This window comes from Saccopteryx leptura, chromosome 1, assembly GCF_036850995.1.
Source record: "Saccopteryx leptura isolate mSacLep1 chromosome 1, mSacLep1_pri_phased_curated, whole genome shotgun sequence".
Taxonomy (NCBI): Eukaryota; Metazoa; Chordata; class Mammalia; order Chiroptera; family Emballonuridae; genus Saccopteryx; species Saccopteryx leptura.
The window spans coordinates 267993955-268008178 of record NC_089503.1 but is presented as its reverse complement, the minus strand read 5'-3'; the positions used below and the strand labels follow the sequence as shown (position 1 = coordinate 268008178).

Below are 14224 nucleotides of genomic sequence, written 5' to 3'. Positions count from 1 at the left end.
GGAGCTTCTAACCCATGCCGTAAGGCAAGAAAAGGAAAAAAAAAAACCCATACAGATTAGATAGAAAGAAAACTGTCATTATTTGTAGATGATATGATGATACTTATGTTGAAAATTCTAAGGATTCTACTGAAAACAAATACTTCTAGAACTAATAAGCAACTTCAGCAAGGTCTCAGGGGACAAGGCAAACAAAAATATTATTTACATACTAGTAATAAGCACTTGGGCACCAAATTTTAAGATGCAATACAATTTACAATTGCTCATAAAAATGAAATACTTGGGGTTAAATCTAACAATATTTGTATGCTGAAACAACAAAATACTGATGGACAAAGTCAAAGAAGATCTAAATAAATGACAGACCTATTGCATTCATGCACTCAACATAGTAAAGATAACAGTTCTCCCCAAATTGACATACAGATTTAACAGTATCACTGTCAAAATCCTACAAGATTTTCTTGTTGTTATACACAAGTTTTCTAAAATTTATATGGAAAAACAAAGGGACTAAAATAGCTGAAAACCACTGGGAAAGAAGTTTAAAGTGAATCATGCTATCCAATTTCAGAGCTTATACAGTGACAGTAATTAAGACTGTAGATCGACAGAGGGATAGACACACAGATCAATGGAACAAAATGGAGAACTCCAAAATTGATCCATACAAATATATCTGACTAATTTTTTTACAAAGATGCAAAAGAAATGCAATAGATGAAAGATAACCTATTCAAATGATACAAAGGCAAACTGGACATCCATAGGCAAAAATTGAACCTTGACACAAACCTCACACCTTATACAAAAATTGACTCAAAGTGGATTATAGACGTAAGAATAAAATCTAAAGCTATAAACTTTTAGGAAAAACAAAGAAGAAAATCTTAGGCCTCCAGGTCCAGAGAAGACTATACACCAAAAGCTCTGTTTGTAACAGGAAAAATTAATACATTGGACTTTGTCAAAATTTTAAAAAAGACTCTGTTAGAGGATGAAAAAGATAATAGTGGTAGAAATTATCTAAAAAAATATATCCTATAAAAGACTGGTGTCTAGATTATATAAGGAACTCTCAAAGTTCAACAGTAAAAACAGAACAATACAAAAACTATCCAAGTAGAACATGGACAGAAGACATGAACAGACATTTCACTGAAAAGGAGATATGGATGGCACATAACTACATGGAAAGATGCTCAACATCATTAGCCAGTAGAGAAATGCAAATTTAAAACAATAACTAGATTCATTACACAACTATCAGAATGGCTAACTTTAAAAATAGTGACAACATCAGATGCTGGCAGCAACACAAAGATACTGGATCACTTGTACATTGCCGGTGGCAATGTAAACTAATCCAGACACTTTGGAAAAGTTCAGAAATTTCACAAAAACATAAACATGCAACTACCATATGACCCAGTAATTGAATTTCTTGGCATTTATCCCAGAGAAGTGAAAATTTATGCTCACACAAAAATCTGTACAGGAATATTTATAGCAGCTTTATTTGTCATAAGCCCAACCAGAAACAACCAGATGTTTTTCAGAGAGTGAATGGTTCAACAAGCTGTGATACATTCTTACTCAGCAATAAACAGGAAGGAACTATTGATACATACAGTTTTGTTGTTGTTGTTATTGTTTTGATGAATCTCCAGAGAATTATGCTGAGTTGCTGAATAAAAAAAGCCCATCCCCAAATAATTACATACTTCATGACTTCATTTACATAACATTTTTGAAATGTCAAAATTATAGAAATGGAGAACAGATTGGTAATAGGCAAAGGTTAGGGAGGAGTGGAGTTGGGAGGAAAGTAGGGGTGGTGTCCTTGCAGTAATGGAAGTGTTCTGTATGTTGCCTGTATCAGTGTCAATATTCTGTTTGTAATGTTGTACTACAGTTTTACAAGATGTTACCATTGGAGGAAACCTGCTAATAAAATATCTCCCTGTATGATTTCTTACAACTATATGTGAAGCTGCAATCATCCTAGATTAAATTTTAATTTCTGAAAAATTTGATTAGTTTTTCTGGGTTTTTTTTTTTTTTAGATTATCTGGGGTAACATTGGCTAATAACATTATATAAATTGCAACTTTATAATATGACATCTGTATACTCTTTTGTGCACTTACTACCCAAAGTCGAGTCTCCATCTTATCATCATATATTTGACCCCTTTTACCCTCTTCACCCTCTCCCATCCTCCTTTCCCTCTGGTAACTACCATTCTGTTGTCTCTATATCTATGAATTTAATTTTTGTTTGTTTGTTTTGTTTGTTCACTTGTTGCTCTTTTTATACACATTACTTACAGAAGCTGCATCTTTTCAGAATGTAATGAAGCCAGTTTTCTTTTGTAACAATGTTCATGGTTGTGTGTATGTGGGTATCTTGGTGTGGGCATGACTTAATAAGGTAGAAGAGAGAAGCAGAGAATGCTTGCTGTAAACCTTAGGTAAGATGACAAAAAGTCTAAGAGAGAAGGAATGTTTCTATAGCCAGCTGAGCAGATATAGAGTTGTAGGCCAAAGGAGAGCAAGGATGTTTAATCAAGTTATTCTTAGAGAGGATATTTAAAGAATTAAAACCAAAAAGAATTTAACCAACTCTGCAGAATAAAAGAAACTGCTAAATGATTCTATCTCTCCTAATCTTTTTTACTTAAATAAAAATAGTATCTATCTCATATGACGATTGTGGAAAAATTAAATGGAAGGGTGCATGTAGAAATGCTGATCACAGTGCCTGGTTCATAGAAAGAGATTAATAATGGTAAGTTATTATGTTTTTAGGAGAAAAGTTCCCTGAAGGTGTTATATTGAGGTATAATTTATGTACACTAAAATTTATTATTTTTTGCCATATAGTTCTGTGAGTTTTAACAAGCACTTACCAGCACAATCAAAGTATTGAAATTTCTATCATCCCCAAAACTTTCTTCATGCTTCTTGGCAGCCACAGCTCTCTCCCCATCCCCAGCCCCTGGCAACCACTGATCTATTTTCTGTCCCTATAGGGTTGCCATTGCAAAAATGTCATATAAATGGAACCATCCAGTATATAACTTTTTGAATACGGTTTCTTTCTCTTAGCATAATACATTTGAGACTCATTCATATTATTTTGCATGAGTCAGTAGTATGTGAACATAAAACAAGGTCTTTAATCCACCTGAAATTGATTTTTATGTATGAAATGAGATTAGAATCCAAAGTAACATGGTTTTTTTAATCCATTTGGATAGCCTCTTGTACCAGGGCCATTTATTGAAGCATCTCTATTTTCCTCACTAATCTGTAATGCAACCTTGATCATATATTAAGATTCCTGCAGCTACAGCTTGGGCACATTGAACCATCTAATAGCCCATGAAATACACTTCCATATTTTGATCTTGTCACCTCCTTGATTATCAAGGGGCATAGGTGACCCTTATAGCTTATAAGTTTTGAGCCTCAAAATTATTGTTCCTTTTTTCAAAGGATCAACAACAATGGCTTTAGGAAACTTCCACTAAATGGCAAATCGCTTTTGCAAATCAATGGACAACTTTATATTGAAACAGTCAACTTAAAATCAGGTCAAAGACTAGAATTATATGCCATTATCATGGCTTTTAAGTATTTGCCATATTCCTCCTTTAATCTATATACAGACAGCAAATATTTACTTATGGTTGTTTCCACTATAAAGACTGCTGTCTTAGGGACAACTGCGGATGAACTATTTCAGCAGTTCCTCCTTCTTCAAAGACTTGTATGTCAACATAGAGCTCCATGTTGTATAGGACATACTCGAGCTCACTCCATGCTCCCTGGAGCTTTAGCACAAGGGAATGCCCTTGTTGATCAAGCTACCCCCAAAAAAATTATTTGAAGCAGCCATGACAGATCGAAAAATTCAGTCTCATACTATTCATCACCAGAACGCTGCAGCCCTGTGTAAACAGCTTCAACTTTCCCAGGGAAGCAACATGGCAGATTGGTAAATCCTGTCCAAGGGTTCCTATACTACAATCTGCCCCTTCATTTGGAGTTAACCCTCAAGGACTCCTACCAGGACAACTTTGGCAAATGGAGGTTACTCATATACCTTCATTTGGCAAACAGCCTTATGTCCACATTAGAATGGATACTTATTCTGGATTTATATACATAGTACCCTCTGCCAGAATAGGAGAGGCTGCTAAACAAGTTATAGCTCATTGTCTGTATGCATTTTTCTATTATTGGATTTCCTAAACTGGTTAAAACTGACAATGTTCCTGCATATGTTGCAAAAGCATTTACTGTATTTTGTCAAACCTTTCGAATTATGGGTATTTCTTACAATCTTTAAAGTCAAAGTATTATTAAAGCATACCCAGCAAATATTTTAAGGTCAATTTAAAAAATTTTAAAGGGGGGAGTCATATCCTGGAACTCCTATGGGTCTACTATATCATGCTTTTTACTTAAAATTTTTTAAATTTCTTTTGAGTGCTGATGAACAGGAGACACCAAATCTTCTTCTCCTGCAAACTTCTGCCTTCTTTTATTTGATCCAGCTAATAACACTGTTTTGTCTTCTTCCAAATAGCTCCAGATATATGGAAAAGGTTTATATAAGCGAATGGGGATCCTCAAACCCCTCAGCGAGATCTTCTGAGCATGGCTTTTAAGGTACCAAGAGGCAGAATAAGTCCAATAGAGATCAAGTGAACTACCAGCTTTTAGGATATGCCCTTAAAGGCTCCAATGCCCCAAAGGGGTCTCATTGGAATCCATCTGGGTCCTGCTTCAATAGTGAAAAGGAAGGTCATTGAGCTAAAGCCTGCCAGGCTTACATGCCTTTGCTGTGAGGAAAAAGTGACACTGGAAGGTAGGCTTCCCCCTCGCTCCTCTAAGGGAGGGTTCAGTCTCTTCCAGCCCTGCTTCAGCCAACTATGACCTAACCTTGCCCAAAATGCTGGGGTTTGCCACTGAAGGCTGAAGGTGCCCAGGGCTGTCAACCCCATCTATGACACTGTGGATGAGCCTAGGGTATTTCTTCCAAGAAGCAGGTAAACAGATCTCATTTGCACAAGGGCCACTTAACTATGTCTTGCCTGAATAGTCAGGTTTTTTATTCTTCCCTCAAAGATCTCTGTTGTGGGTGTTGATAGTCCTATTTTCTGCTGCTTTGTTTAATATATAGTGTTTTCTTTATTCCTCCTACCTCAATGCCCCACTCATATTTCAGGCTTGGACCTACTCCTAATTTAGAGCTCTCTCTCCCCTTTTTGCCAGCTTCTATTGTGAATTTACCTTTGCCACCCAGCTTAGTGTACCCCAAGGTTCTCTTTACCATGCCACAGTTGCAAAGCTCCAGGGAAAAGCACCCTGGTCTCATCTCTCCAGGCAGAGGAGAACAGAGGCTCCATCTCCACACATGCTGCATGCAGGTGGCTTTTCCAGTCTACCTGAATCATTACCAGCTAGAAGCAGCAGTCATTGGGACTTGGATGTGAGCTGCAAAATATAGAATTGTGACAACAATTTCAGTGCCATGCAGACTTTTCCTGGACATGGACTTTTTCTGGATTCCTGCTCCTTGTGATAGCTCCCAACGGACTGAACTGGGGTTGGGTTGCATTCACAGGGATTTGGAATGGTGCTGGTGCCAACCTGGACTTGGTGAACATGTTAAGGACACTACTCTTTTATGGATTCTTGTTGTATTGGCCAAGAGTTTGCTTAAAGACTTTAATCACTGTAAATATATATATATATATATATGACTGGATAAAGAAGATGTGGCACATATACACTATGGAATACTACTCAGCCATAAGAAATGATGACATCGGATCACTTACAACAAAATGGTGGGATCTTGATAACATTATACGGAGTGAAATAAGTAAATCAGAAAAAAACGAAGAACTGCATGATTCCATACATTGGTGGGACATAAAAATGAGACTCAGAGACATGGACAAGAGCAGGGGTCCCCAAACTACGGCCTGCGGGCCACATGCGGCCCCCTGAGGCCATTTATCCAGCCCCTGCTGCACTTCCGGAAGGGGCACCTCTTTCTTTTTTTCTTTTTTTCTTTTTTTTCTGAAGCTGGAAACGGGGAGAGACAGTCAGACAGACTCCCGCATGCGCCCGACCGGGATCCACCCGGCACACCCACTAGGGATGATGCTCTGCCCACCAGGGGGGCGATGCTCTGCCCCTCCGGGGCGTCGCTCTGCCACAACCAGAGCCACTCTAGCGCCTGGGGCAGAGGCCAAGGAGCCATCCCCAGCACCCGGGCCATCTTTGCTCCAATGGAGCCTTGGCTGTGGGAGGGAAAGAGAGAGACAGAGAGGAAGGAGGGGGGGTGGAGAAGCAAATGGGCGCTTCTCCTATGTGCCCTGGCCGGGAATCGAACCCGGGTCCCCCACACGCCAGGCCGACGCTCTACCGCTGAGCCAACCGGCCAGGGCAGGGGCACCTCTTTCATTGGTGGTCAGTGAGAGGAGCACATTGACCATCTCATTAGCCAAAACAGGTCCATTGTTCCCATTGAAATACTGGTCAAGTCGCCATGGAGGCCTATGAACAGGTGCAGAGGGGGACCTTGAAGCTGAAAGGCGTTGCAGAGCTCGGAGTGACCAAGCGGAAGAAGAAAAAGAAGGACAAGGACAAGGCCAAACTCCTGGAAGCCATGGGGACAAGCAAAAAGAACGAGGAAGAGAAGCAGCGCGACCTGGACAAGTGGACTCCGACCCAGGCAGCCTTCGAGAAGATGCAGGAGAAGCGGAAAATGGAAAGGATCCTGAAGAAAGCCTCCAAAACCCACAAGCAAAGAGTGGAGGACTTCAACAGGCACCTGGATACACTCACAGAGCACTGTGACTTTCCCAGAGTCAGCTGGACAAAGTAGCCTCCCCGCCTGGGATATGGAGTGGCACCAACGGAAAATGGAAAGCCAAATTGGGGTTATATTTGATGCCTTTGGTATTTCTAGAAACTTTCTTTTATACACACCCTTGCATCTTCTGCTGAGACAACTGATTTTCAAATCAGTATGCCCTCATTCTGGAACTTAATTAAAGTAAGACTATTCGTTTACTATAAAAAATAATAATAATAAAAAAGAAATACTGGTCAGTTTGTTGATTTAAATTTACTTGTTCTTTATTTTAAATATTGTATTTGTTCCTTTTTTTTTTTTTTTTTTTTTTTACTTTAAAATAAGATATGTGCAGTATGCATAGGGATTTGTTCATAGTTTTTTTTTATAGTCCGGCCCTCCAACGGTCTGAGGGACAGTGAACTGGCCCCCTGTGTAAAAAGTTTGGGGACCCCTGGACAAGAGTGTGGTGGTTATGGGGGGTGGGGGGAAGGAAGGAGGAAGAAGTGGAGGGGGCAGGGCACAAAGAAAACTAGATAGAAGGTGACGGAGGACAATCTGACTTTGGGTGATGGGTATGGAACATAATTGAATGACAAGATAACCTGGACATGTTTTCTTTGAATATATGTACCCTGATTTATTGATGTCACCCCATTAAAATTAATAAAAATTTATTTATAAAAAAAAAAGAAAGCCAAGCAAGGAGCCTAATAAGACATTAAAAAAAAACACAAGATTCCTTATATGTAGGACTATCTCCGAGGTCTTCATTCGTTTCTCTTGATCTGTTTGTCTATTCATAAGTCAATAGGTGATTTATAAAACATTTATAATACCTTAATATTTAGGAAATTAATTTCCTTCCTTCTTTCTGCTTTCTTCTGTTTCAAATATTCCAGGCCATTTTTGGTTCTCCACTTGACCATGAAATAGACTGTTGATTTACATCATAGATTAATTTGGAGAGAATTATATCTGAAAATAATGAGTTTTTCCATACAAAACCATGATGTATTTATCTGTGGTCAATTTCATGTGATAGTTTGCTAAGCTAAGAGATACACAGATAGCTGATAAAACATTATTTCTTACTGTATCTGTGAGTGTATCTCCGGAAGAGATGAGCATTTGAATCAATAAGCAGAGTAATGAACGCGGCCATGCGGAAGAAGGAAATCTTACCTTTTGTGACAACATGGATGGACCTGGAAACTATTATGCTAAGTGAAATAAGCCAGGCAGAGAAAGAAAAATATCATATGACCTCACTTATTTGAGGAATCCAATGAACAATGTGAACAGAGCAACGGAACAGAGGCAGAGGCGGGATCAAAAGGACCAGAGGGAAAGTGGAAGATAAGATGGGATCAGAGAAGGGAAAGAGATTAGTGAAATTATATATATATATATATATATAAATTCAGCATTATAGAGAACAGGACAGCAAATCTTGGAGGGAAGGGGGAAAGCATTGGAGGGAGGGGGCAAAAGGGGGTGCGGAGGGAACACGGGGTTGGGGGAGATATATTTGGTGGGACACTTGAATCTATATAAACATAGTATGCCTGACCTGTGGTGGCGCAGTGGATAAAGTGTCGACCTGGAAACACTGAGGTCGCCGGTTCAAAACCCTGGGCTTGCCTAGTCAAGGCACATATGGGAGTTGATGCTTCCTGCTCCTCCTTTCTGTCTGTCTGTCTGTCTCTCTCTCCTCTCTAAAATGAATAAATAAAAAATAAAAATTAAAAAAAAAAGAGCATGAGTATTTTAAAAAAATTAAACATAGTAGATTAAAATCATAAACGAAAAAACAAATACAAACAAAAAAGTAATGAATATCAACCTCACCAATATGGATGGGCATCATCTAGTCCATGGAAAGTCCCAATAGAACAAAAAAGGTGAAGGAAAGGTGAATTCACTCTCTGCTTGAGCTGTGACATTCATCTTGTGCTTTCATTATAAGAAGTATTTATATATAGTTATTCTTTCTTATAATGTCTTTATCTGATATCAGTATAATGCTTGAGACACCCCCCCCCCCCAGCACCAACTAATTAGGAGTTATTACCTCATTTTCTGTTGGAAGAGTTTGTATATAATTAAAAATATTTATTACTTTTAAATTTAGTAGACTTTTCCAGTAAGGTTATCTGGGCCTGGATTTTTCTTTCTTGTAAGGTTTTTAATTGCAAATTTAATTTCTTTCACAGGTATAGGACTAGCTAAGATATTTATTTCTATTTTACTTGAGTAAGTTTAGCAACTTGTGTCTTTCAAGGAGTTTGTCCACATCATCTAAGTTGTTGAAGTTATGATCACAGAGTTGTTTGTAGAATTGTCTCATTGTCCATTTTTAATACCTGTGGGATCTATAGTTCTAAGAACTGCTTTGGCTGAAAATAAAATGTTATAGTTTCATTTTTTTAAGATAAAAGAGTTTCTAGATTCTCTGCAATTTCTTCTTTGATTCATGAGTTATATATGTGAGTTGTTTACTTTCTTAGATTTGTAGATTTTTCTGTTCTCTTCCTGTAATTGATAATCTATAATGTATGTTCTATATTTCCAATTCTCCTAAAATTGTTATGATTTATTTAATGACCAGAATATACTCTATCTTTAGTAATGTTCCATGTGCACTTCACAGAATGTGTATTACAATTTTGTTGGGTAGAAAGTTCTATAAACTATGTCAAGGTGTTTGAAAGCATTATCTAGACCTTTTATATTCTTATTTATTTTCTTTACTTTAGAGTAGTGTTGAAGTCTTCAACTATAATAGTGGATTTGTCTTTTTTTTTTTTTAATATATTCCTATTTATTCTTGTTTATGTTTTCTGAAGCTCCATGATTCAGTGTGTACACTTTTAGGACTCTAATAGCTTCTTAAAAAGTAACTATGTAGTATTTCACTTTATCCCTGGCTGAAAGCTACTTTTTCTGACATTAATGTAACTCCTCCAGCTTTGCTTTGATTAGTACTGTATTTGCCTAGTGTATCTTTTTTTATCCTTTCACTTGTAACATATCTGTGTATTTATATTTAAAGTTGGTTTTTTATAAACAGCAAATAGTTAGGTCTTGCTTTTTAGCCAATCTGATAATTTATGCCTTTTAATTGGTTTGCTTAGTCTTTATTTTTATATAATTATTGAGATATTCCAATTAAAGTCTACTACCTTGCTAGCTTTTTCTACCTATTCCAGCTGCAGTTTTTCCTCCCTTGCATCTTTCCTCTTTTAGATTCATTGAGTATTTTTTATTATTTCAATGTATACTCATTATTGACTTATTATTTATGCTTCTTTTAAAAATTTTAATGGACACTCTAGCATATATCATATACATCTTTAATTAATCACATTCTTTATTAAAGAATAATCATATTCTTTATTAAAAATAATTATTCTTTAAATACTATTATATAGGTTAACTGTAATATAAGGACCCTACAACAGTATACTCCCAATTCCTTTCTTTCGTACTTTGTGCTAATGTGGCCATATATATTTACTTTTACAAATGATATAAATACACAGTTGATTGCTACTATCTTTGCTTCAGTCAGTTATATTTAGAATAATTTTAAAAATTACACAATGATTTTATATTTACTTTTATTTATTTAATTGCCATTGTTCTTTTTTCTTTTTTCAGTATAGATTCAAATTTCTTCTTGAACACATAATTTTCTTTCACATTTCTTATAGCACAAGACTGTTGGCAATACATTCCTTTAATTTTAATTTGAGGGCATCTTCATTTCTTCTTCATTTTTGAAAGATATTTTCTATGGATATAGAATTCTAGAGTGACATTTTTGTCAGCACTTTAAAGAAATCATATTTTTGTCTTCTAGTATGCATTGTTTCTAATAAGAACTCTGCTGTAATTTTTATCTTTTTTTCTGTGTGTAATGTGTATTTTTTCCCTCTGGATGTGTTCACAATTTTCTCTTTGTCTTTAGTTATTAGCAGTTTTTGTTGTGTTTTATTGTGGTTACTGGGCTTGATTTTCTACAGCATTTTAGAGTTGACAGGATTTGTTGCCCTTTCCCCATCAGCTTCAGGCTTTTGTTCCATTGGAAATATAAAGGAGAAGGATGCAGTTGGGATTTTATGCCTTCCTACTACTTCCCCCAGGTCTATACAAGGAAGGATACTTTATCAGGATCCTGTTTTGAGGCACTATTTCTTTGGATAGCCTATCTGAAGATACAACAGGATGTACAAACTGATACACCTGTCAAACAATCAGCTGAGTCTTATCATGGCTTAGACTAAGTCAATGGCCAGTGTACTAACACTTCACCTTTCATTACTTGCTGCCTTCTCCATCTTACTCCCCCTTTTCCTCATTCTTTCTGACCTGGGAGTGGACCTTCCAAATAAAGCACTAGCATTTAATCTTTGCATCAATCTCCATTTTATAGGGAATAGAGACAGGTACTTTGCTCACTAATTTTCAGCTTTCTTCTTTTAGAAAAGAAGTATGTAAGGTTGTAAATTTCCTTCTAAGTACTGTTTTGGCTGCATCCTACAAGTTTGTATATGTTTAATTTTTTTTATGGTTCAGTGCTCAGTAGACACTTTTCTTTCCAACAGTCAAGATTCAGACTGAGACTAATCCTAGACATCTACCTTTTCATTGAATACCCAGCCCTTTCAGAGTTCCAAGTTTCATGCGGGGATCTTGGTTTACATTCTGCCCCAATCTTACACAGTCTCAAGGACTCATCTTCTAACCCTATTGGGTTTCTAAAACCCATAACTCTTGATAATCAAGAACAACCAATGCCCACAAGGGAGCTTTAGGTCAGTGTTATATTAATATTCTGTTTTTAGCTACCTCCTGTTGCTGGGCCTTGGAAAATTTTTTGCTATCTTGCAACTTAGCCATGTACTTAAAAGGAGGCTTATTAAATTTTATTCATTATATGTAGGTGTTCTGTTATGGGAGGTTTTTCTGTATCTCTTGTCTGTCCATTTACTGGAAGTGGAAGTCTACATGTGATCTTAAACTCTCTTTAAGAGTATTATTTTTCTATCTTTTACCATAGAATAAAATCAAGTATTTCTTAGTGAAAATTTTTAACACCTTGACCCATATGCATAGATGATACTGACCAATGAAAAGAATAAAACACATGACTTTCTAAATTATGAAAATTAGTTAAATATATAAAGATTGGCATTGCTCTGGTTTAAAAATATTTTATTATAATCTAAAAATGACATTCATGACATTCATTATTAATTTAGCATTCACTGAATCACATCTATTAAAAGTTTCATTCAAGAAGTAAGAGATATATTTGAATTTTTAAATAATTCAAATGACAATGACTACCATTATGTAAAAATGACATGTTAAATACTAAAATGACAGCAACTCAGAAAAAAAATTTAAAAAAAGTTAAGGGCCATCAAAAATTTCACCATCCAGAAATAACCACCATTATTATTTGGCCAACACATTCTAAACATCTTTCTAGATGGAAGAATGGATGAATAGATGGATGGGTAGATGGATATGAATGGATGGATGAATAGAAAAAGAAAATTAAAAATAGACCCTAGCCAGTTGGCTAAGTGGTAGAGTGTTGGCCTGGCATATGGATGTCCCAGGTTTGATTCCTAGTCAGGGCTCACTGGAGAAATGCCCATCTGCTTCTCCACCTTCCCCCTTTCTTTTCTCTTTATCTCTCTCTTCACCTCCCACAGCCAAGGCTCCATTGGAGCAAAATTGGCCTGGGTGCTGAGGATGGCTCCATTTGCACCACAGCAATGCCCCAGATGGGCAGAGCATCACCCCCTAGTGGGCATGCAGGGTGGATCCTGGTCGGGCGCATGTAGGAATCTGTCTCTCTGCCTCCCTGCATCTCACTTCAGAACAATACTAAATAAATAAATAGTGTCATACTTGCTTTTGTATTTTAAAATATTAAGTTTAATTTATTTAGCAGAAGAAAAAATACACTAAAACTAAATCTAAATCTAAGGAATAATTTAATTCCAGGAAGTGTTTCTTCACTACAACAGATAGTAATCACTAAAGATATTCTTTTTTTTTTTTTTTTTTTTCTGAAGCTGGAAATGGGGAGAGACAGTCAGACAGACTCCCGCATGAGCCCCACCGGGATCCACCAGGGACGCCCACCAGGGGGCGACGCTCTGCCCACCAGGGGGCGATGCTCTGCCCCTCTGGGGCATTGCTCTGTTGCGACCAGAGCCACTCCAGCACCTGGGGCAGAGGCCAAGGAGCCATCCCCAGCGCCCGGGCCATCTTTGCTCCAATGGAGCCTCAGCTGCGGGAGGGGAAGAGAGAGACAGAGAGGAAGGAGAGGGGGAGGGGTGGAGAAGCAAACGGGTGCCTTTTCTGTGTGCCCTGGCCGGGAATCGAACCCGAGACTTCTGCACGCCAGGCCGACGCTCTACCACTGAGCCAACCGGCCAGGGCCTAAAGATATTCTTTTAAAGTTAAGAAAAAAGATCATTGCCTGACTGGGTGGTGGCACAGTGGATAGAGCATCAGACTGGGACGGGACCCAGGCTCAAAACCCTGAGGTTGCCAGCTTGAGCACAGGCTCATCTGGTTTGAGCAAGGCTCACCAGCGTGAGCCCAAGGTTGCTGTATTGAACAAGGGGTCACTCAGTCTGCTGTAGCTCCCCCCCCCCCCCCGCCGTTAAGGCACATATGAGAAAGAAATCAATGAACAACTAAGGTGCCACAACGAAAAATTGATGCTTCTCATCTATCTCCCTAACTCTCTGTCTGTCTCTATCTGTCCCTCTCTCTGTCTCTGTCACACACAAAAAAGAAAGAAAATAAAGAAAAAAGATCATAAAATATTACTAAACATACTTTTTTTGCTAGGATAGGCCAGACTCAAATTTTGTGTGAAATAGTCTAATGTTAAAATTTAGCAACTTATGCATTATTTTATAAATACGGGATTGGCCAAATAAAACCCATCTGTAGGCCCCAGGCCCAGGCTGTAAAACTTGAGAATCAGGAACATGTCACTCATAGATATCGATAAATTATTGTCAACTCAAAATCTTAGAAAAATTTCAGGTCTCAGAATTGTCCTTCATTTTGCCTCAGTTTTAGAGTCCAGTCTTAAAAGATCTTTACATATAAAATTGCCTTTTGTTTTTAATGCCCTATTGCCCAGTTGTTGAAACAACTACCATAGCAATAGGAAATAAAAGAATGCTAACATATCAAAGCTATTTGTGACCTGTTCCTTTGTCAGGAATGAACTGGCTGCTTGGCTTGTGTGAATCCCATATCACTGGAAAGAATTAAATAAAAACTGCATATCCACAGTGTG

General features: G+C 37.5%; 2 protein-coding genes across 2 annotated transcripts in view; both read left to right on the top strand.

Moving 5' to 3' along the window:
• Positions 1–14224, top strand: part of ADRA1A (adrenoceptor alpha 1A) — a 104437-nt gene that overhangs the window by 60169 nt on the left and 30044 nt on the right. The window lies entirely within an intron of this gene.
• On the top strand, positions 6571–7099 carry LOC136389292 (protein FAM32A-like). Its single transcript, XM_066361105.1, has one exon. The coding sequence runs from the start codon at positions 6574–6576 to the stop codon at positions 6910–6912; it is 339 nt and encodes a 112-aa protein (XP_066217202.1). The 5' UTR covers positions 6571–6573; the 3' UTR covers positions 6913–7099.